A 24,725-nucleotide genomic window follows, 5' to 3' on the forward strand; every position below is an offset into this window, starting at 1 on the left:
AATGAGTTGCAATTATTGCTTTTGATGAATGGCTAGAGTGATCTTTTGCTCCGTGGGTCAGTATGCCAAGCCTTTTCTATGACATTTTTAGGACTGAAACCAGTTGAAAGTAGCCTCTGAAAGAATTGTAGACTGTAATTTATGTGTTTACTCTTAACAATTACTTAAGACCCTCTGATGATAACATGGTGGATATTATAAATGAGGCCTGACCTGCTCAAGGTGCTGTGATAGAATTCTGAGGTGGTAGAATGGGTTGTACCACTTCAGAATATAAATGGGGAGTATTTTATATGCATCTGCCTTGTGAAAACTCTTTTAAATTAACAACTAGCACATTAGGGAGAATGTTTCTAGTGTAGTTCTTTCCTATTTATTAGTGTAAAGAAACTTCCATCACCTGCTCTCAGGTACTTCTGCTAGGTTAGTGTAAAGCTATGCTGGGCATAGAGATAAAAAGAGGACAAAGAAGAGGAAGGAGTGCTGAACTCTGCCATTTCCCCCTTTTCTCAGCCCTCTGTGTGTGTGTATTCAAAAATATATCAGCAGATAGAGTACTTCCTCTCTTTTTTGCTCATTCTCCCCCATAAATGCTCCCAGCTCCTGTGCTGCCATTACAAGGGAAACATGGAGCTGGAAAGTCTGTGTGTTTTCTTGTTCCATTCAATTCTTCCTTTATGCATACAGGAAAAACTGGGTTCTGGGAAAGGAGGGAACCTTGTATTTCCCTTAGGGGTTGCTCTCACCTCCTAAGGGAGGCCACTCATACATGAGAACTGTGGATTTAGTGCTTCAGAATGTAACTAATCAGATTATCTTTTAAACCCATTAACTCAACTGGCATAGATAAAAAAGTCCCAAGATCTCATTAGTAATTTCTGTGGATAAAATGAGGGCACTGTGTCACAAAGCCCAAGCCATCTTCTCCATGTGGCAGAAGGGTTGCTGAAATATAGTCTCCTGCAAGGATTTCTGTATTGCCTCCTTTGGTGACCTATGATTTTATTGCTGACTTTAATAGCTATTTTTTATTTTATTTTAAAACTCTCTCCTGAGTATCTTTCAGACCAGAAAGGAATGATGGGCTTGAAATTTTAAAGTAAATAGATATATGCAGTGAAATACCACAGGGAATAACATTGGTGAGGTGTGGTTTTCTCCCCGGTTGCATATTCACAGAGTGACGAACTTCTGCTTCCACAGATGATAATTCCCGGGTGTCCAGGGGTTAATACCATCAATAGAATAACAATGTATGGTTATTAACCCTGTGTAAATATTTGTCACGGGGTGTGATTCCTGTTTCAACTATCGTATGTCAGTGAATCTTTTTGTGTGTGGCTGTAAATAATTGGCAAGATTCTTAGTCATGCCAACACATTGCCAAGAAGAAATAAATGCTGGAAGAAATATGGAGTAGTCCACAATAATTTATGCTGTAATAAATGTTCTTAGTCCTTAAAATATCTGAACACGCAAATATTTTTGTTGATGTTATAATTATCATACAGTAATGACTGGGGAAGGCATTGGCAAACCACCCCGTATTGAGTCTGCCATGAAAACGCTAGAGGGCGTCACCCCAAGGGTCAGACATGACCCGGTGCTTGCACAGGGGGATACCTTTACTAATGGTTGTGTGCTTAAGGTAACTTTAGCCAGGAGGGGTAAGGTACAGTAGGAGGGTGGTTTACAGAATCACATATAAAATTTATCTTGTTTACTATCAGGGTTTTTTTGTTGTTGTTTTGCTTTTTTCAGCACTCATTTCAATAGTTCCTATAATCCTGAATCAAGATTGGAGAGTGAAATATAAAAGTTGGGGATGGAGCCAGTCAGCTTTTTAAGTCAATCTCAACTAGTTTTCCTCCTCCTTACAGCTCTTGTCCCACATAGTTTTTATCCATGCAGCATCCATGATCCCCAGGATAACCTTTTTGGTAGTAAAAAGGAATCCTATCCTTCCTTTTTATTCAGCAGAAAAGCTGAACTCAGAATAAATTTATGCAGAAAAGCATTTTCCCCCTTATTTTTCACACTTGATTTTGTTAAAGGGATGCTTTAATTTTGGATGCTTTAATTTTCAGAGCAAAGAGTGTATTAAAATGAAACAAAACCTGTCCTTGCATTTGGGCGTTATGAAAAACTGTGGCTTATACATGGGTATTTGATTAAACTCCTGCTAGTTGGAATGTATTAATATTGGAGGGGGGTTAACCTCTCCCAACTCTGCCCCCTCAGGGGACTCAGTGATATATCAGCATAGGCCTGGTTAGCTAGGAGATGGTGTCATTTTAATCTATTGAAATCCTGTCTCCTTAGCTCAGTGTTCTACCAAGTACTCTTCTGGTCTTGAGAATGTGTACCTAGTGTTGGGACTACGTGACAGGACTGGATTCTCAGTGTGCCTCCTACCTTGCTGTGTCCCTGCCTGAGTTGACAGAGGTGGTTTTGGAGGCGATGTTAAAGACTCCTAGGCTGGGTATTTGGGGGCATTTCAGCATCCATGCCAGTTTGTCAAATCTCTATCCCATGCTCACATTTTTAAGTGTTTGCAACCTTGGAAAGGCTGCATAGAAATGTTTGCAATAAGTAAGTTATAAATAAATAACTGGGAGTTATTTGTTACCCAGACATGGGATTTCAAATTCAAGTTTATAGCTTGTTTGTTAACCACCGCGCTGACTTGTTTGTTCAAAGTCTGAATTCACCAACTACAGGTTGTTGGGTATCTCTGCTTCTTGCTGCTCCCTCATCACAGACTTACCATAGGCTTCAGACTTAGCGCCTGCAGATTTGAACCCGGGACATCCTGGCTTAATTATCAGGCCTCTTTATTAGTTTGGCTTTCTAAAATGGAGTTTTCTATGCATGTGCCTCTGTGATCTAGACCTATAATTTCGTTTCCTGCCTTTTAATACAGTTTGTTATCCTTTTTCCATTGCTTTTCTCCCAGGCACCATTCGCCCTGTACGACGCAGCTATTATGATCCTTCTTCGGCACCAGGAAAGGGTGTGGTATGGGAGTGGGAGAATGACAATGGTACCTGGACACCTTACGATATGGAGGTGGGTATCACTATCCAGCATGCTTATGAAAAACAGCATCCCTGGATTGATCTCACTTCCATTGGTTTCTGCTACGTTATTGACTTCAGCACTATGGGGCAGATCAACCGTCAGACCCAACGCAAGCGCCGTGTCCGACGACGCCTTGACATGGTCTACCCACTCGTCGCTGGAACCTTGCCTAAATCCCAGTCATGGCCAACAAGTCCTGGTGTGGTCAACACCCCCCCTGCCCCAGCCTGCACTTGTCCACAGTGCCTCCTTGTCATGAGCATCAAGGCAGCAGTGGCCGTTGGGAGCAATGGGGGGACAGGAGTTACAGCTGGCCAACAGCAGCTGCAGCAGCCACAGCCACCACCACCACCACGCAAAGCTGTATCCCTGTCCGGAAGCACCAAACTCCCCGTTCCAGCATCAGCACACAAGCCCCAAGATGGAACGGCAACTGTGCGCAGTTCGTTGAAGACCCTGGCATCTCAAGTGAGTCGGAGGCAGGCAGCGAGCACGCCAGCCCTCACCACAACCGGCTCCCCTGCCAGCCCGCCCACTGCCAATGGCAAGGTGACTCGTGCCAGCCTTAATACCCTGAACCGAACCCACCTGCAGCGCCTGGCCATCGCACAGTCTCGTGTGCTGATTGCCTCTGGGTAAGTTCTGCCTGTTGTAATTGTCTGGAAAATCTAAGTCGAATTAAGTAACTGTGGACCTTGGCCCTCCCCCCCCCTTTTCTTTTTTTATTGGGGGTGAATATAGAGATTATGCTTATTCTAAGGTCATTGTGTTTTACCCTGTTATGTTTTTCATGGCTTTGGTCCTCAGGAATGGCTATCCATCGCTGTTGTTTTGTACTGGACTATTGTTGACAGATGGCAAGTCAAACCATCCTTTTTTATTTTTTTTATATTCAAAAGGATGGCAAGTCAACTTTCAGATATACATAGATTTGGGGATTTTACACCAGATGGCCGTGCAGTCTACACCTTTTTTATGATCTGTGAACATAATTATCTTGAAACATTTTCTTAAAGGTGTTCTGGGGATTTAAAGGCACATTGACTTCTAGCTAAGATCTGGATTGGGAGCATCTGGCATTGGTGAATTGGGCATGAACAGGACAACAGGTTGGCTGCCAGGTGATAGATGTTAGTCACTGATAAATATGTAGAACCTAAACTGCTGGCATGATAGAACATTCCTAATGAAGGGTTAAGGCTGGCTGGGGCTGACGCTCCCACTTCAGCTGCTCTCTGCTCCCACCTCCTACAAATACAACAGACCGCTTTAACCATGAAGTGGGGGATGCCTGCAAACCCCTTTTGAATTTTAATGAGGAACAGAAACATTCTTTCCCCCCCCTCTCCTTCAGTTCTGGGGGGTGTTCCCATCAAAAGAGCCTATAAAAAGCTTTTCATGCCACTGCCTGATCTGGAAGACACCCCATCTTCGCTATCCCCACCCTGATCAAGACAGTTTTTCTTGGCCATCTAATTAACGTGCTTCGTCTCTTTTGTATGACATTCCCATCAGCCTTCTGTTGCCCATTGCTCCCCCTCCCTGCCCGTGACCCTCCAAGAGACTTTCCCATGGAAGAAAGCAAGGGAGGAAAGGTCCAAGTCAACGTTGTCAAAGAACAAAAGGCTGTGTGAATAACTTGGAGACACAGCCAAGGTTTCTAAAGAAATCTTGGAGAAAGGAGCAGCTAGAGGGATGCCTGTGAAGGGGGGACTTTGGGGGGAAATGCCTCTATCTTTAGATGAGACAATTGTTTCCTGTTAGGTCTTGGTCTGTCACTACGGCAACTATTGTCCAGCTTGAAGATTTCTTTACTCTCTTTTTATTCAGCCTCACTGTCTGATATATGCTTCATCCATCCCTGCCCTCAGATGCTTGTTTCCATAATGATTGCCCTTCCTTTTTTTGTCTCAGAAGTAAAATAAGAATCATTTGTGGCAGCAAATGGCATTTGGTAGTTTTGATGCCACAATCAGAATTTGACCAGGCATTGTTTTTGTAATCCACCCTGAGCCTCCTGGAAAGGGAAAGGGCAGGATAGAAACCTAATAGATAAATAAAAATGACAAGCAGAATTGCTCAGGCTGGTGTAGCTCCTTCTGGCCTTGCAAGGCTGATAAAAACTGGCACAGGTTGTGCTGTTCATGTGGCTAGCTCATCACACTTACATTGACAGTAAATGAGGAAAACATTCCTCCTTTTCTAGGTCAATTCTAGAAACGCAGCTATGAACCTGAAGCAGCTGTGTTGACAAGCTCTTGGAGGGTTGGAGGATTGCATTGTTGTTTTTTCTTGCCACAATCCTGTGATATAAATGTGGTTTCCTCTTCAAACACTGCAGAAAGAGGTGCCTTGTTCCCTTTTCATCAGAGCAAGATCAGGGTGTCTGTACGTGTGTGTTTTAACCATTCCCATTGAGCTTCCCCAAGTGCCAAATTAAGTTTTACTTCTTCGTAAACAGCAGTTTGCTTAGACACAGAAGACAAGCATTGAATTACCCCTTTAGCCATCTTACTATGTTCGATAATAATATCAACAGGTTTTACTTTAGCATGGGTATAACTATCTTGAAAGATCCATCCTGAGCCAGGACAGGTCTTGAGCTGGGCAAGTAAAGTTTGAGGCGTTGCTACATTGGGTGGGGGGCGGGATTATCACCATTGATTTTAAAAATAAAATCAGAAATGTTCCAGTTCTAAAAATGAAGTTCTTAAAATGGTAGCTGTCATGCCACAAGTTTTTTTTTTAAATTCTTAGATTGGACAAATCACTGCTGTGGGTGGGGAAGTGCATGTGCTAGTCCCACCCAGGGCACACTGTTCTGGGAAATATACCCCTTTGATTTTTAAAAATTAGAACACGTGAAGCTTCCAGTGAATGGTTGATAAGTAAATGTTCAGAAGAAAATTTAACGTAGATTATGCATCGTTTTAAGATTAAAGGGGTAATTAACCTTCTGACGGTGCAATCCTTTGCATGTTTAACCAGAAGCCTCAGCTAAGTGCTTTTAGGATTGCATCTTCAAGAGACCCATCTTGCAAGGACGGAAGTTCCTTCTTTCATCACCTGAATGTATTATGTATATCATATTTTTTTCAGTCATATGTTAATTTGTGTTGAGTATTTTAGGATCATATAATTTTAGGATCATATAAGTTGCCTGTCATCCCTTCTGAAGGCAGAGAGCCAATGTGGTGCACTGGTTAAGAGCAGTGAACTCTAATCTGGAGAGCCAGGTTTGATTCCCCACTCCTCCACATACAGCCGGCTGGGTGACCTTGGGCCAATCGCAGTTCTCTTAGAGCTGTTCTTGCAGAACAGTTATCTCAGAGTTCTCTCACTCTCACCTACCTTACCAGGTGTCTTTTGTAGGGAGAGGACAGGAAGGGTGTTTGTAAGCCACTTTTGGGCTCCTTTGGGGAGTGAAAAGCTGGGTATAAAAAACCCACTCTTCTTCTTCTTCAGATGGGGGAACTTACATAAATTGCCATACAGATGTGGTTTTGTATACTTTAGCACTAAACTGGAAATGCAGGAAGCATTCCTGGAAAAGGCAAGCATCTCCTCTAGGCAAGCACCAGCATCCTGAATATGGTCACACACTGCTCTCTCCTACCTGCCAGATGGAGACCGGAGGAAAGCCATCCAAAGCTGAAGGCTGTGCCCCACTCACCTCTAGTCCTCTTCTCATTCCCTCGACAGACAGATGCTCTTGCGGACACAGTGCCTTATGCTGTCACAGCACCAGTCCTCTCGTCTCTCTCTCTCTCACACACACCTTAATTCACATGTTTGCAAGCTTACTTGCCTCTCCCAGACTGGGTCTCCTTGCTCAGCCAGAGTGTTTGTGCCTCAGGCTGCTAGCAGCCAAAAGCAGGAAGATAACCTGCCAGGCTGGTTCCATGGGAACATGCTGGGATGATTTTTCTTTTGTCACTCTCAGGATCCTAGCAGGCATTCTTCTGGATACGAGAGGCACTGAGAGTAGTGTCTGTGGAAGAAGGGCTCATGTAGTGCAGCAACTTCCTTGCCTGCACAGAGCATCCCAAAAGAAGTAAAGCCATCCGTGGCCTGGTGGAACACTCCCCCAAGTGAGATCAGGGCCCTCTGGGACCTCCAGCAGCTCTGGAGGGGCTGTAAGACCTGTGGGGGAGGCCAGGAAATTACCATCGAGCAAATGCTGGCCTCCCTGCCTTAGAGCCCGTTACCACCCACCAACCGAAAACTGGTCTGCCCAGTATGAGCTAACCCTCCCCCCATAAGGTTTTGAGGAGACAGCTTTTAATAGAATATAATTTATATATTAATTGTTTTAACTTCTGCAAATTATATATTATTTTGTATATTTTAACTTGTTACCTGCCCTGAGCCAACCAGGAAAGGCAGACTATAAAAACAACTACTACAACAATTATCAAATCCAGACTTTTTGTTTAGAGGCCTCTGAGATGTTCACTGATGTCTGTGCCTAATCTGCTTCTGTGTTTGCTTTATTTTCTTGCTTATTGTGGAGTCACCCTATAGCCATTTCTAAACTTCATGTTCTTCCCTCACAGAGTTCCTACAGTTCCTGTCAAAAATCTCAATGGCTCAAGCCCAGTCAATCCAGCACTGGCAGGTAAGGAATGGTGGAATTGTTATGAAACCTGGGCAGGGATAGTTCCAGCCACCATGTTGATTCTAATTCAACTGATCAGCAATCATAAAATTGATTTTTAATGTTGGACCACGGGAAGGGGGGGCACAGCAAGCATTTAGGTCATCAGCATTGACTTCTGGCCTGCTTGTTACTTTGTGGAAGAATAAGACTTGGAAATGACCTTGCTGACTCCCTAAAGAGTGAGATTGCTCACACAAATGATATATAGCTCCAGGTGATACTGGGCCACAAGCAGGAAGCTGATATGCTGCAGATAAATACTTACAGAAGAAATAAATCACTTGACACTGCATTCTCCTGGGGGTTGTGTACGAGGTTTCACTCATTATCAGATAATTCTGGCATGGGGTCCAGGGTGGGGAGAAAGAATCATAGAGCTGGAAGGGACCTCAAGGGCCATGTAGTCCCCTGCACAATGCAGGAACTCACAACTACTTGCCCACCCACAGTGACCCCAATTTCATGTCCAAATGATCCCCCCCACCAAAATCTGGCGGGAATCCCAGCCTGGCGTGGAGGGAATTCACCTACCATCCCACAGTGGTGATCAACAATGCCCTGGATATGCAAGGAAGGGCCACAAGAGACACACGGGCACATCCCGCCCACCCACCCACTCACAATCTGCCTAAGTTCATAGAATCAGCTTCCATTACTGATGGGCAGTTTTTAGAGAAGTTGTTTGGCTTGGTGGGAGGACAGGGACTGGGACCAATTCCTCAAATGTCCCTGTTGTGTTCCTCCCAGGAATCACAGGGATTCTCATGAGTGCTGCAGGGCTCCCTGTCTGCCTCACTCGACCCCCAAAGCTGGTGCTCCACCCACCTCCTGTCAGCAAAAGCGAAATCAAATCTATCCCTGGGTTCTCCAGCACTTGTCGCAAGACCACAAAAAAGCAGACCAAGAAAGGTAAGGAAAGAGGATCCTTCCTCTCCATCCTCCACCATTCTCAGCCCATTCCAGAGGATCATTTATTCCACCCTGCCATGCAAGACCTTGATGATGTCTAGAGTTAATCACCCAGCCTCTTCCTGCACAATCCAGATTGTGGTGTGGCATTTGCAGGCCTTTTGTAGTATGTGCCTCAGCCCAGATATCAGGCCAAGGCCTGGACTGCACTAAGCTAATACAGATCTGAAGCCCCAGACTTACAGGCATGCCATATTTTAGCTTGCAGTGCAAAGCCCAGTTGTTGCACTACCTCATCCTTTGACTGCCCTGTCTCTTGGTCCCTGGATGCTGACCCCATGTCTCCAGCTGTTTTAGCATTGGCTGGCTCCTCCTAGAGGGTGGCATTAGCTGCAGATTTGCTCTTAGGGCTTCATATTGCTCATTCCTGCCTGCCGGGGCAACATTTCCAACTGTTCCCTGACCCTCTGCCCAGTTTCTCTCACAATCCCTTATAACTGTGATCCAGATACTGTTCTGAAGCATCGTTTTGCACCTCTTTAACGGCTTCCTTCCCATTCCCACATTTCTCTCCCATGCTGTTCTGTGGGTGCACTCACTGATAGCTGGATGATGGCAGCTATTCAACCAGTGTTGTCTTCCAAATGTTTGTCCTGAGTGATCCCCACCTGTTGCGTTGCCCAGCACATGCACCATCCCCTTGTACTTTCCCACCCCAGCTGTGGTGTGCATTCTGTACTTCAGAAATGCAATCCCTGTCCGGTGTGGTTCCCCTCCCCCTTTCTGCTGAGTATTTCATATCTGCTTGATACATAGTTCTGCATGCTGGGGTAAGGAGCCCTCTCCAGTTCACTGGTTCCTGTTGTGCACCTTTCAAAGGAGGTGGGAACACAGCCTCTTAGCCAACATCCCTCCCTCCGAACCCATTATAATGCCAAGAAGGGCAGATGTGTCCCAAGTGAGGACTGCAGCCTGTTGTGAGTGCAGGAGTTAAGGCTTCAGTGCTCCTGGGCAGGTGCAGAATGCCTTCCTTTTCCAGGGTTAACTAGAGAGTTCCTCATAAAAGAATAAGGTAAAAGTTTTTCTTGTCAGACAGTGATATTCCAAAGTGCTTGAGCAGCTTCTTTCCTTAGAAACTTTAAAGTGTAAAATCTCCTACTAAAGCAGCTATATACACCCTCCCAAGAGTAACTTCAGTTGATCAGGCTTCTGAAATCCCACCCGTAGGATGTTTGGTGTAGTGTAACTGCAGTTCTGTGAATGCAAATTGGGAGTGATTTGGCTTTCCCAAGCTTACATTTTGTGGTGCTCTGTAGAGTCATTTTCTACACTTGATGCTCTCTGCTTAGAGCATCCTCTTCCTGACATACTTGAAATATCCTCAGACTCCACCACAAACTAGGCTGTAGCTATTGCTGCCAGACACACCTCAGTTTGCAGAAGTCATTCATGTCGTCCATTACCTTCTTAGAATAGCCATTGAGCTGTGTCAAGAGTTGGGCCATTCCTCCAAAAGAGAATTTTATTGTGATTGGGTTCCCATGGACAGAGTAACAGGAGGGCTTCTGTCAGTTGTTCCTTGCTTGGTTCCTTCAGCTCATCAACCAAATCTCAGTCTTTTGCCATGGCATAGAAGCCTCAAAAAGGTCTGTGTGCTCGAAGACTGTTCTGCCTTCCTTTGCTCAACATTATTTGTCTTAAAAATGAATACTGCTTGTTATGCGAAAAGGTTGAAATTAGAGGTTACATTTCCAGATTTTTTTTGAAAAGCTGTTTTAAGAGCTGCAAGGTTCCACAGATAAGAAAAAGCCCATCAATCTATGTCAAATTTTAAAAGCATTTCCTTTTATGCCCCCATTTCCTACATAACAATATTGATGTTATTTATGTGGCTGTCAGGACTGAAACAATTCCCCACAAACACCCATCTAAAACTGCTTCTTAAAGTTCTAGGGCAACATCAAACCATGGTTTGCTAATTCATAAGTACCATGGTTTGGGCTTCATGTTTGAACCAGACCATAGAATTTCTGTAGTTTTCATCTAGACATCTGACTAGCTTTTGTGCTTTGGCATCTTGATTTTTGAGGGGGATGAGTTTGACGATAGTTTATAGATTGCCTCCTTTCAGAATTATGACTTCAGGCCCTTTTGCCTCCTGGTCAACAAAGACCCCTGTGTCTAGGTCTGATCAATATATGACTTTCTGGCTCTTGGATGCTTGAGGTGCCACATACCTGACTAGAAGCCGCAGTAGCAACAGATGTTCGGCCATCATAGACAAAAAAAAACTGTTCTGCATTAGGTCTGGAGATGTTGGGAAAATTGCTTAGCCAACCTACTGAATACAGCCAGAAATTGTGTGGAGACTTTATAGGACTGCTGCTGCCACAGTAGGAGATACTGCTGGTACTTGTAAGAGTCTGGATTTATGTCTCTCTTACATGCTTCACTCCTGAGTTGGAAGTGAGGAGTGGAGCCCCAAGATGGGCTGAGGAGCAGATTGAGATTGGATCAAGTTTTGTGCTGGAGATTTGTCTCTTTGCTCTTGCTGGTGTTGATATTCTTTTAATCTTTAGGTGTAAATATGTGAGAACCCAGCTGTACAGGGAAATGAAAGCTAGGTTGTGGGCAGATTAGAATGTTGATGAGGGCATGCTCAGGAAACCCATGGTGAGAACTCCGGGTACGCTTTGATGATTCTTTTGTCTGCCCAACCCTCCAGTGGTTCAGCAGCCTCCTGAGGCTGAGCAAACTACAGGTTGTCAATTTGGATGTCAAGTCAAATCATTGCTAGTGCATCAGTCGCCTTCAGTTGATGGTTTCAGGGGGTTTTCTTGGCTGGCCAGTTGCAAGTTGGTTTGTTGTTTTAGAAGCCATGCCAAACTGTGATTAAGTGCAATTAATTGTGACTTGAAGACTTGTGAAGACCTAATTGTTCCAAGTGACTTTGGTAAACAAGCCAAGTAATACAGCAAAAGGCAACTTAATTCCTTAATTAACTTAATTAATAATAATTAAAATTAATTAATAATTTTAATATATTGATATACCACCCTCCACTTGTGGCTCACTTCTTCCCATGAAGAAGGTTGTTTTTTATACCCCCCCTTTTCTCTGCCCTAAGGAGTCTCAAAGCACTTTACAATCCCCTTCCCTTCCTCTCCTCACAACAGGCACCTTGTGAGGTAGGTGGGGCTGTAAGTGTTCTGAAAGAACTGTGACTGGTCCAAAGTCATCCAGAAAGCTTCACTTGGGAGGTGTGATAAATCAAACCCAACTCTCCGTATTAGAGTCTGCTGCTCTTCACCACCACACTACAGTGGCTCTCTTTCCCAAAAGGAGTCCCATTTCCTATCTAGCTCATGGAGAACCTGTACATTTGTTTTACATTTCTGAAATACTACACTGTCCTCCTCTTTATCCAGGCAAAACTCCTGAGGAAGTGTTGAAAAAGTACTTACAGAAGGTGCGCCACCCCCCAGATGAGGTGAGTCTTCTTCTTTGCATCTAGCATGTCTGTCTGTGTTCAAGCAACTTAAAAAACAACAGCAACAATAAGCACAAGCTACCAACTGTTCTGGCCTTAATTCTGTTAGTGCTGAACAGTTATTTAGCACAGATATTCTGCTAAGCATTGTTGAGAAGTGATGTAGTCTTTGTCCCCAATATTTATTATGTATGCTGCAGAAATGAGAAGGGTCAGGGTGGGGTCTATACCGAAGCCTAGGAAGCAGCGTGGTAGAAAGAAGAACGTGAGCCACCTTGAGCAGGACTTTGAAGTGGCGGCATAGAAATACTCCAAATATGGATTCTAAATAAAGAATGGAGAAGAGTGCAGAAGAGCGGATTTCTGCCATTAATGTGATTTAACCCTGACTAGTCCTTAAATCAGAGTTTCTCTGTGTGCATATATTTGCTCATCTGCTTAACACAGTTTCCCCTTTAGGACTGTACCATTTGCATGGAACGCCTCTCTGCTCCTTCTGGATACAAAGGTCCTCAGCCAGCTGTCAAGCCGGACTTGGTGGGCAAGCTGTCCAAGTGTGGCCACATATACCACCTCCACTGCCTCGTGGCCATGTACAACAATGGGAACAAGGTGTGTTAGTGGGGAGAGAAAAGTGTGGAGATGATCTGCCTACAGCCTCTCAAGTTGGTACATGGATTCTACTCAGCAATGAACGTGTATTGCCAGCTACATGTATGTTTACCCAAAGGGGCAAACAGTAACTTTCTGGGGCTGTTTTGGGCCAGAGAAACAGTATGTGATGGAAGGAGGGGTGCTTCAGTTCCTCTGCTGCATGCATTATAGGCGTGGTCAATTTGGAAGCCCGTAGTCAGAGAGACTTCATCTTTAGATTTGCGTATTGAATAGCTTGCATTAGCTGTAGTTTCCCAATGTGTCATGTTCTTAATACATGTGCGAATAATTGTAACCACATGATTCTGACTTGAATGCCTATTCTCCCTTAGGCAAAGAATGGCATTGAACAACTCTTCCCTTCTAAGCTTGAATTCAAAATGTTGCTGAAGGGTTACTGTTCAGAATTATATCTTCTACATACCCTGTTTCTTTCCTTACTGGGCCTAAAGTTAATTCACATGTCTCATTTTTGACATCAGTTAAGCCATGTTAATTGGCCAGCTGCAAGTATAAATATAAGGAACACAAGTTTCATACAGATACCCCTCGAAAGGAGATAGGATTGGTGGTAGCTTCCTGTGCTTTCAGTAGCAAGCCTGGTTAAATATAAAAAATTCATGAAAGTGTCCTTGGTGGCCATTTGAAAGCCAAGCTCACACTGGTTAAATACAGGAGTAAGAATAGAAGGGACTTGTTCGCTGGTCCTGCCTTGAGTGGGTTATTTTTCTCCATATAAGAATGGATAAGATTGTGAAATGTGTCTGACCTTTCTGAAGGGTAGTTCTCATTTGATCCACACACAATCACACACAGAAACACACACACATTTTTTATCGTGCAGGAACAGACTTATCTACAGTCAGCCTGCTTTGTCCTGGGTAATTTGGAGCACATTGCCTACTCATACTGTTTGTCCATCTTGTTTTCAGGACGGGAGCTTACAATGTCCCACCTGCAAAACCATCTATGGGGTAAAGACCGGCACCCAGCCTCCTGGGAAGATGGAGTATCACCTCATCCCCCACTCATTGCCTGGACATCTTGACTGTAAAACCATCCGAATTATCTACAACATCCCACCAGGGATCCAGGTAAAATCAAAGCTTCATGGAGGAGAGGTCATAGCAGAGGACCTTGGTGGCAGCTGATGAAAAGATTGTGACAAATTGTTGACCCCTACAGTTCTTGCCTTCCCACCTGTGGACAGTGTGGTGTTCAGAAATCAGGCAGATTTCTCCCACAGTCTGAACCTTCTCTAAAGGGGATTTTAAAAGTTTAATTGATCTGTCTTTCCGTCTCTAGGGACCAGAACATCCCAACCCTGGGAAGAACTTCACTGCCCGTGGTTTCCCTCGACACTGTTACATTCCGGACAGTGAGAAAGGCAGAAAGGTAAGTGGCAGCCATTCATTGTAGAAGTCGTGCTAGCTTACTGGAAACACTGTTGTAAGACAGGCAGGACAGCCTTAGCTGCTATAAGAGTTCTAACCTGGATCGATCTTTTTTTGACATAAAGCTCCTGTAACACATTAATGATTTCCCCCATGTCTTCTCCCAGGTATTAAAGCTGTTGCTCATAGCCTGGGATCGACGCCTCATCTTTGCCATCGGCACTTCCAGCACCACTGGCGAGTCAGATACAGTAATCTGGAATGAGATTCACCACAAGACTGAGTTTGGCTCCAACCTGACTGGCCATGGCTACCCTGACCCCAACTATCTAGACAATGTGCTGAGTGAGCTGGTGGCTCAGGGCATCACAGAGGAGAGTGTGCTTCAAGAAAAGGACTGAGAATGTGGGAGGAAAGGGGAAGGGCCTTGCTCTGGGGGTGGAGCTACAACCATAGCGGTACTCCATGGATTGCACTCCCTCCCTTCTACTGTGCCTGCTCTGTCCTCTCCTCCTCCTGCCACAGCCATGATCTGCCTCTTGAAAAGTTCAGTTTTGCTTGCCCCACTATCTGCTTAGGGATTTGTTCAGGTGAGAAACCACTGGCATGCGCTTCAGTGGCCCACAGCACTTGGCTAGTGGTAGCAAACAAACCTGGAGTTTTTTCCAGCTCATCTTGAGCATGGGGTGAAGTTATCCCAATGAAGCCAGAGGTTACATTAACCTTGACACGCAAAGCTGCTTTCTGTCTGTAGCTCTGAGACATGGTGGCATATTTGTGTGGGGAGAACCCACTATAAATTCAGTGAAAAACCGTAGTATGTCTTGGGACAAGCAGCCCCATAGGGCATCTGTGTGGTACCGCTCAGGAACCAAGAAGAAGCCTCCATTCCAAAGGCACTGAGGATTAAAACCAGCCCTGGTCTTTTTTGCCCAGCTAGGTGCCTGGTTTTATGTTGTCATGTCACTGCTGCTTACATGTTGTGGGTTCAGTGTGAGTCAGAAATGTGCTGGTCTGATCCTTCTTCCCTCTGGTGACCTGAAGCATTCCAAGGCTGCCTCCCCAGTTTATTTCAAAGAAGCAGGCCTGCTTACTGCTATGGTTGGCCTGGTTTCTAAGGGGAAGGAGGCTAAAAATTTGTTCTGATACATTCCAAGCTGGGTCACAAATACACAAGTCTACATTATCCAGCTCAAAATGGCATAGAATAGAGAACATTAATTAATCTCGTCTGGGATCTCACTTAAATACAACCAGAGTCAGTAAACCTCTTGCTTCCTCCAACTTGGTTTATCAGAATGTGGCCCACTCCTTCTTCCAAACAAAGATAATCTGTTCCACATCAAAATGCTTTATTGTGTTTATAGATTATAGAAGATGTTGGCATACCCAGCTTGGCTTCCTTAATACAATACTCATCTGGCAAGAGTTTAGGTTTGTTCTCATTGCATTACTTAATGTGTCAGACCAGTACAGAGCTGTGCGCTCATCTTTCTCTCTGTTTGTGAACTGCATCCCTGGGAAATGTTTTTTATGTCTGCCAGTTCTGTAGTGGGATAGGATAAGTGGAGTAAGCAGGTGAAGGTGGGATGCTTGGATTTTACTCCACATATTCCAAGGTGGGTTCTTTGAACTGTTTGTATGGGGGAGTCCCCTAGATAATGATTTGAATTTATTTACCTCATGTTTGGGGGATTGTCATATATATGTATATAAATATATATATATTTGTAATGTGTGAGAAGGATTTTGAGGCTAGAATGTGTAACAAAATGGTACTGAAGTTAGACCTGGAGGCTAAGTGCCACAGTGCAGAAATTTGAAAATGGTTGCATTTAAGGCTACATTGAATCCTCTCCATCCCACAGTTTATTTCAGTCAATACCTTGACTTTTTGGAACTTTAACAACCAATGTGATGTGTCATTGGGACAAGCTAGAGAAGTTTATGAGGTGGATAGGATTAGAGGGAAAGCATGTGGGAATAGAAAGAAGCATGTTCATGGAGCTGACTGACTGCATGCTTGTGTCAGGGTGGTATGGTATTCGAGAGTGTGTGAATGAAGAGGAGCCCAGAGACATCACAAGGGTTGTTATGCTACAGTGTTCCTTGCTTCCAAGGTCCATAATAATTTGGTTCTCCTGGACATATACAGTCAGCAGGATGGGGGGGGGGGGAAGCATTCCGGCAGGTTTTGTTGTTGTTCATGCAGCCTATGTGCTTGCCAGAAGTGTTTACTGAAAGTAACAAATGATAGCTTTATGAATAACTGGAAACCCTGTGATAAAGCCATAGAGTTCATGGTGTTTTCCTAGAGCTACGTGTCCCTTAGTACTAATTTCTGGTAAGCTGCATTTTCTTTTAACAAGAGAGCAGGAGATTCCCCAAAGGGGTCTTGGCAACCACCCAGACCTCTTCTCCATCAACTTTTCCTAACTGGTGTTCTAATTCAGGATCAGAAAGACCTCTACAGAGGAGCTGAAACAATGTAACAAACATAGTTTTGGTAATAAAAGACCAGAGAGTCACAAAATTTGAAATATCTTGACTTTCATTAGGTATTTCTTCCTTAATGTAGCTTAGCAAGCAGGGCCAGCTTTCTAATGTGGTGACCTGAGGTAGTCCCTTGAGAGAGCAGAATTGTGGGGGGCAGCAACTTCTCACCCCTTACCTGCTGCTGCCACCGTCCCCACAGCTTCTATCTCTGTTTGAGAGCTAGAAGAGATAATCTCCTTATTTTCTGTCTCTCCATGGTCTTAAGAGCAATGTTGTTCAAAATCACAGGAGTCCTTCTTGCAAGAGTTTAGGCCTTCTCTGGCTGCCTGTTGTCTGGGCAACCAAAAGGATGACCAAATTCTCATGAAGGCAAGTAATCTTGGGAGAGTTCAGGAAGCTCAGTGGCACATGTATGGCTTGCCTTTTAAAGAGAACAGAGACAGCAAAGAGATAAGGAAGGTCATCTCATCCAGCTGCAGGGCTGGATGAGTGGGGGCAACAGTTACGTGTGAGGATCTTAAGTGTTCGCTGCTTGAGCCACCACTGTTAGAGTATATTCCCTGTCCAGAGTTTCAGTCACAAGTAAATTCCCTCAATAGATTAAGTATGATTAAGAGATCATCACCTTCATGGAGAAGAAATTCATTTAGGAAGCCTTTCTTTACTGCTTAAACGTTTTAGTCTAACCATTTTTCTCAAGTAAACTTCAAATGTGACTTAGCCTCCAGGATAGGGGAGCAGTTTTGGAGGGTCAATTTCCAGTCGCTGTCAGCTCCCAGATGGAGTCCATTTGCCTTTTATTGGACTTGGTTTGGATTGATTTATTTCCTTCTTTAACTTTCCAACTGTCAGGAATTTTATACTTCATAGAGAATGGCCAGCCTGATGTGATGCTCTCATTGAGGGTGATGGGAAGGGTGCCTTCCTCTTAGTCTTCATCACAGCCTAAAGCAGGTTATGAGGGTGCTGGTGGTGGCATGGGGGTGAGGGCGCCATGCTGTATATTGTTCGTTTGTTGTTTGTGAACGGTGCGTTTTGCCCGTCTCTAGTTTGTTGCATTAAGTGAGGATGGCACCCTTGAGGTGTAACAATAAAAGGAAAACTCCACTGCCAATTTGCAGAATGCTTTGTGTCTGTGTATTCTGTGTCTGCATTTTGTTCATTGTTTCTGTTTCCTGAGCAGGTTGAATGTGTCCAATTCAATAACTGGGAGAATATCAGCCTTCAAACAGCCACAAGGAGGCATTGTTTGAGTGGCCACAAAGTTAAGATTGACCTTGAGATAAATAATAGGCTAACAGGAAACCCCTCTTCACCAGCTGCACAGATGAGGTTTAAGAAGATTCTGAGACACAGCAGCAGATTTCAACTCTGACATTTCAAGAACATTCAATTTTTTTGCATTTGTGTTGCAAGGATTATCTTGCCAAACCTCTGACTTGCCAACTCTGGGGTGGGGAATTCCTGGAGATTTGGGGTGGATCCTGGTGAGCAGAGGGGCCTTATCTGGGTATAATGCCATACAAGTTCATCCTCCAAAGTGGTCATTTTTTCCCCAGGGGAATGGCACTCTGTTGTCTGAATATTAGTTATAATTCCAGGAAGTCTCCAGGTCCCACCTGGAGCTTGGCAACCCTATTCTGACCTAAGGACTCTGTTTAGAATTGCAGCCTTCTGGGTTCCCAGTTCTTTTCTGACAGAGGCTTTGTGCCATTAACAGCTGCATGGAATTTTAACATGCCTCTTTCTCTGCATTGGACATGTTGTGCTGCAGAAATTAGAGCTGTATTGGATGGCTGCCTGTCAGAACAAGAATTGGTAACCCCAAGTTTATCTTTGGCAGAACAAATTGTTTCTGCAATCTGTTATTCATCGGAGCCTACAATTGGGGTCACATCTGCTGCATATGTCCATTGCTTTATGGGCAAGCACAAAATATGCTTCCTGGATTACAATTCTCTAACTTATCTCAGCTTTAATATTATGTTTTTAAAGCACATTTTTAGTCCCTGCCTCTATGGATGTCCAGACAGTGATGGAACCACGGGGCAGTGTATGCTGAGGTTCAGAAACCTGGTCTGAGCTTCAAAGGATTAGAATGTGCATTTTCTCTGCTGTGGACCAAGCTCCTCTCATAGACTTTTTATTCACTGGCCCTTCTGGAGTTCTAGCTCATCCTCCCATTCTGTCACTACCACCACCCTTTTTTGCCAAAGAATCCCACATTTTGGGACAACATACCGTATGGCAGTAGAAGCTAATTAAGCAAAAACATGTAAATACATTCTGAATTTCCTTGGTGCAGAATCCAGCAATATTTTGGTGCAGAATACACAGAGCATTGACTATGTTAGTTGTAGAAATTTCTTTCCACAGACTTTCAATATGTATGTGGGTTTCCATGCTTTGCAAGGAGCTCTGAGTCTCTGCGTCATGTCCTTTTGGAAATCTGAGTTATTAAAAAATGATCTTCCATCAGCATGGAGCAATAAGCAATAAAGAAAGAAGATGTTTCACTAGGCACGAGAGCAACGGACAAAACTGATGAAGCTCTTAAAGCTCATTTATGCAGAAATAATGTTTATTCCATCAAACGTGTTGGATTTTATATTTATAAAACAGCAGACATATATATTTTGCATCTGGAATATATTTTAATGCAGTTGCCTTTGCTGGTTCAAATAAAACTGAAAACTTGAGTCTTCTGAAATAAACCTGTAAATGTACAAATCAGTGGTTACCTCAATGACATGCTATGGAGGAATCCGTATTCCTGTCACCCTTTCCCATATGGATCTGCATTCCCATTATGGGGCGTGGACTGGTTACTGAACATGGAGTAGGTATTCTTGGCAGAATAAATTTGTCTTACTGTGCATTGAGAGATGCACTTTTGTGATGCCTTCCGGGGCGGGGAGACAACTTGTTTGAGGACAAAAGCCCTTGAAACTCCTTTCTGAATCTATGGATGAGTAAACAAGGGCTGAACCTTGGAGTTACTTTGAATTCTCTTTTAGATGTGTAACCCCTTGTTCATCATTTAAGCCTAAAGGCGCAGTGTACATGTGACAATAAGCATGCTTTCTCTTTTTCTCTTCTGTCTGAATAGTTGAAGTGGTTTTTCAAAGGTTAGCTAAGCCCTCTATTCTAAGCAAACTTCATCTTCGCATTATTATAGAAAGAAAAATCTATACACCATTGTTAATAAACAATGTCCCAGCTTCACATGGCCCAACTTGTATGGGAACCAGGAAATATATGCCTTTGTATAGTTGCTTGATCTAGCTACCCCATATAGCTAAAGGAGCTATGCCACATGTGCATTTCACTGGGGACAGACAATTGGGTAGAAGTAGCTTTTTTGGGGTTTGTTTTTAAGGCAGTAGAGGTGATTCTGCCCCCTCCCCCCAGGTTATAATTGCTAGGGGTTAGGAAAGGTTGTGGTGCAAAGAGCCTCTTGTGGCGCAGAGTGGTAAGGCAGCGATATGCTGTCTGGAGCTGTCTGCCCATGAGGTTGGGAGTTCGATCCCAGCAGCCGGCTCAAGGTTGACTCAGCCTTCCATCCTTCCGAGGTCGGTAAAATGAGTACCCAGCTTGCTGGGGGGTAAACGGTAATGACTGGGGAAGGCACTGGCAAACCACCCCGTATTGAGTCTGTCATGAAAACGCTAGAGGGCGTCACCCCAAGGGTCAGACATGACTTGGTGCTTGCACAGGGGATACCTTTACCTTTACCTTTTTAGGAAAGGTTATCTAAAGCTAAAGGTATTTAATCAGAAATAAAATGCAAGAGACACAGAGATCATTCTTTGGGATTTCAATAAGAGAAAGGATCATCAACAGATTTGTTTTCCAACCTCATAACTATCCACAAAGGCAAAAGGAGAGTGTGGAATAGCAAGATCTGAGGCAATGGTAGATCATTTTGGGTGCGTAGCATAAGCCTTCCAAATATCACCCTCTGGTTTCATGTTAAAGCAACTCTCAAGGCAAACTGTTGCTCATGAAAGTTTCTGGTACAATAAATTTTATATATCAATAATTTTTTAAGGACCAACCAAAACGGTTTCTAGATATACTCCGTTTTCACAATTTTTCTTCAGTGGTTGATTCCTTATACTCTTATCAACCAATTTTTATCTATAGATAGGCCACCGGCTCTGTAAAGTATTGTGGGGAATGTCAGTCAAAAAACATTTATTTATTGTACCAATTACCTTGGAAAGGTTCTGTTTTTCTCTGTATATGTTTTGAACCTTTCTTCCTTTTTCGTATTGTAATTTCATGAAGGTTTCTGGGCAGATCTTGGTAGCAGACTTGAGCACTGGAGGGATACTCCTCTTCGGCTTTTGTACAGCCTTGTGTGTCTAATCTGCAAGCTTGTGATAGCTCAAGAGCTAACTTGCTAAAGCCGTTTAGGTCTGCCCTCTGAGAAGGTGACTGCAAGGCTGCAGGATTTTAGAGGCAGCTGCAAGCTCTGTTGGCTTTTGTGCTATGGAAAGAGCAACGTTGATGCAAAATAATCCTACACATTTTCAGTCCCATTTCACAGGAAATCACTTCTGCCACGTTGCAATTGCTCTGGGATCAGCCTGACTACATGTCAGTGTGAAAAGAGCAGAGTGTAGAAACATCCTAATATAAATGCTTTTGTACCGGTATCCAGGTATCTGCCCCCACCCCCAGTATTCTCTCTACCAGGATTCCTGCACTGTCTGGAGCTTTTCCTTAGAAACCAGAATTCCAAACAAAATCTTTTTAGAACATCCAGAGTGCATATGGAAAGGTCTCCCTTCCCCTGTATGAACTGCACTGCCCATGGAAATCTCTGTCATCTCCACAATTTATGGTCTGCGGATTTGGCAAAGGGGGTGACTAGCAAGGTAAGTCTGCATAGTCCTATCATAAATCTTTTGCAAAAGTTTATAGTGGATACAAAAGAAAGTGTATAAAGGAGCTGCTACCTGCTTTTGCGTCTACTCACTGGAAATAATTCTGGAAGAGGAGCAGAAGGAAGTGGGAGGGAGCTCCTGGCTGTGTCTGATAGGGCAGGCTTGGGGTGGGAAAGAGAGAAGCCTATGGAAAGCTTTGTAGCATAGAGAGCATAATTCATGGTATTTCTCCCACTATAATGGTTGCCTTTCCTGTTCCTTCAGCTGTTTGTCCTCCACTTCAGGTATGAGACCGTACACAGGGTTATTAGTTGCCAATCTCTCTTCCTCTTCCCCAATCTTCTTGTACTCCTTTTTCCTGTACCGCTTGCAGCTGAAGACAGCAAGGCCAATCAGAATGGCCAGGCAAGCTGTGGCACCAACAGTGACCCCGGCTGCTTCTCCCCCTGAGAGGCTTCCACCAGCAGCCTTTATCTTGGGGTGCATATCAATGGGGCTGCCAGTCTTCCACAGCTTGCTCTGGGGGTCCTTGACCCAGGTCTGATCATCATTGCCATTCACAACCAGGACAGTGTCAGTAGCCATAAGACTCACAGTAGGTTTGCGAGTGAAAGGTGGGAGTCTGGCTTGGGGTAATGGCCCTTCTGTGAAGAGTCCAGCTTTGACACAGTATTCCACTTGGCATCCATCACTGATCACAGCCAGGTGTTGACTGAATCCAGCTGGGCACCTCTTGGGGTACGGGTCATTATCGGTTCCATTGTGGGACCCCACCAAAGGATTTCCCACCTGGCAGCTGAAGAACCCTCCAAAGGGCACCGAATATCTCTGTCCTCTTTCATCTCTGCTGATGCAGATTTTGAGCTGGTCAAAGAGCTTCAGCTGGAAGAAACTGGAAGGACAGGACTGGGCATTAAGCAATGGATTGGTGGTTTTGGCACTAAAGAGCCCTCCAAAAAGGTATCCGGGATTTTCAGGCACCTGGCCTTTTGCCGCACACCAGTATGCACTAAATTGCACTTTGGAGGCTGTGAAAACATCCTTGCAAACTGTCGTGCAAAAGATCTTCCAAACAAGGCAGTCCTGGTGGCAATCTAAGTGGCTAAACCCTTCAGCCCGCTGCTGGGAGCTCAGTCTTACTGCCATATAACCTGCCGGGCAGGAGAATGCTCCCGTGAGTGGGTTCTTCTGTTCCAGACTTTGGCAGAGCACAGCAGCATCAGGACCTGCCAGCTGAGCGCACTCCTGATAGGCACCTCCAAAGGTAAAATTGCTTGCTGCCCCTTCACAGGTTCCATCGTCTGTATTAGCATGGAAGTTGAAGTTTGGTGAGGCTGCATTTGTGCAGCCAGGGTAAGTATTGAAAGTGTAATAGCGAGAGATGGCAGACTTCACCGTCCAGGACAATCTCTTCACTATGGGGCTGGGCAACTCCGGCAGGTAGTTTGGAGTGATAAAAAACTGCAAAGGCAAACCTGACCGGTCAATTGCTACCAGTTGGTTGGTGATGCTCTCTTGCCAAGTTTTCAGGGTAATCCCAGGATAAAAGGGCAATCCCCCAATGCTCTCCACCTTGGAGTTGGTGCGGTTGGTTTGGTACTGCCTGGTGAAAAAATGGTCCACGCTGGCTGCAATGCTGCTATTGAAGTCAAGAACATCATGAAAGCTGACCCCGGCTGCAGCAGTGATGGAACTTCTCATGGACCAGCTGTCTTTCACAAAGGAGGATTTGATTTGATCCTCCTGGACAAGGCTGGCTCCAGCATCCACACTGGTAATAACATGTGTGCCATAGTTCAGCACTAAGATTTCTGCTAAGTAGTCAGCCATTTGAGTCTGGTTGTTCTCCATATGGCTAGCAATGTTCATAACCTGCCCCCGGAAGCCTTCATCTAACATTGATGCAGGGTCAAATTTTACAGTGTAAACCAGATTTCTGACCTGAACCCTGGTAGTCACAGCCTGGTCTCTTACTTGGTGAGTTTTCATCTTGCGGAAGTCACTGGAGAACTTGCCATTGACAAAGGAAGATGACAGCTCTGCATTGATGGAAGCAGAGGTGGCACTCTGGTAATCCATCCAAGAATCGATGATCTCTGAGTTAAATTCCAGATAACTTTGCTTGCGGGCAATGGTGAATACCTCATTGGGAATTACATAAGCCCCATCTTCTGTAGTTCTGCACAATGAATAGTTCAGGTTAATCACTCTCCCCATGTCCAGGTTTCTCAAGTTATCCCAGCCACCTCCAGGAATAACCTCCAAAGCAGGGAGTTTTAGGGTCTCCTTGCATTTCTGGAAACCAACAGCAAAAGGACCCCTTCTGCTTGGCCCCTGTGCCCAGACTGCACAGATCATAAGAGTGAAGAAGTGCAGGATCCCCGTGAGATAACTCATGGCTGGAACAACGTTGAAGACAAACAAGCATCTGAGTGGTATAAGCATGCTGCAATCCGCTAGTAACCCATTAGATACTTCCTCCTTTTTATGCTAAGTCTGGAAATTTAAACTGACAATGAATGTATAGCTTTCACTTCCCCCTACCACTTACTGGTAAGATTTTAGGGTTGACTTTTATACAATCAACGAACCTTCGCCAGAGAGACACAATTTGATGGAATATCTGCAATAATGTATTTATTTGTAGGCTGAGAATACAGATGCAAGTGGTGTTACAAGTATAAGAACACTAATCCATAAGAAACAGTAGCACCCTTAAAGCCACAAACTTTTCACTAGGGGTACTAGCTTTTCCAGAGGCAAACACAAACATTTATGATCCCACAATCCGTGCTCATTCTGAGGCACTCAGTTTCAACTTCCTCTCCCCATGTAGGTGGGAGACAAGCTGACCATTCAAATGGCCAAAGTGATTTGCAATCCTGATTGTTTATTCATTGACATTTATTGGTAGCAACCAAATCACAATAAAACTAAATGTTTTTCTCATAATAATGGACCACCGAATGGAGAAAGGGGAGGATTTATGGCTGTGAACTCTTTCTTTGCAGTGGTCACTTTGAGTGCTTCATAATATAGAGTTGTGTGGTGATAATCAGAAGAATAGGGATGAGTAAGGAATAGATAACTGAATAAGATGGTTTTGCTTCTGCCCTGGGTTCCTCTCATGCACATTGATATGTGGTTAG

The 24,725-nt window shown here is 44.2% G+C and overlaps 2 protein-coding genes across 3 annotated transcripts in view; one reads left to right on the forward strand and one right to left on the reverse strand.

Annotated features, from left to right (window-relative positions):
- DTX4 (deltex E3 ubiquitin ligase 4) overlaps positions 1-17,798 on the forward strand; it is a 30,555-nt gene extending 12,757 nt beyond the window's left edge. For both annotated transcript variants that reach the window (XM_077321043.1, XM_077321044.1), the window contains exons 2-9: positions 2,957-3,716; positions 7,638-7,699; positions 8,489-8,650; positions 12,079-12,140; positions 12,600-12,752; positions 13,727-13,888; positions 14,100-14,189; positions 14,356-17,798. In XM_077321043.1, the coding sequence (XP_077177158.1) occupies positions 2,957-3,716; positions 7,638-7,699; positions 8,489-8,650; positions 12,079-12,140; positions 12,600-12,752; positions 13,727-13,888; positions 14,100-14,189; positions 14,356-14,589 (1,685 nt within the window). In that variant the 3' untranslated portion in view covers positions 14,590-17,798. The remainder of the gene's footprint in view (positions 1-2,956; positions 3,717-7,637; positions 7,700-8,488; positions 8,651-12,078; positions 12,141-12,599; positions 12,753-13,726; positions 13,889-14,099; positions 14,190-14,355) is intronic.
- Positions 17,799-19,247: 1,449 nt separating this feature from the next.
- Positions 19,248-24,017, reverse strand: MPEG1 (macrophage expressed 1). The gene has a single exon (XM_077321042.1). It carries the CDS (start codon positions 23,971-23,973, stop codon positions 21,811-21,813), a length of 2,163 nt encoding a protein of 720 aa, XP_077177157.1. The 5' UTR covers positions 23,974-24,017; the 3' UTR covers positions 19,248-21,810.
- Between the last annotated feature and the right edge of the window lie 708 nt (positions 24,018-24,725).

This window comes from Paroedura picta, chromosome 2, assembly GCF_049243985.1.
Source record: "Paroedura picta isolate Pp20150507F chromosome 2, Ppicta_v3.0, whole genome shotgun sequence".
Lineage (NCBI taxonomy): Eukaryota > Metazoa > Chordata > Lepidosauria > Squamata > Gekkonidae > Paroedura > Paroedura picta.

Bases quoted from the DNA above. Each gene is read 5' to 3' on its own strand.
- MPEG1 (XM_077321042.1), bottom strand. From the start codon at position 23,973: ATGAGTTATCTCACGGGGATCCTGCACTTCTTCACTCTTATGATCTGT.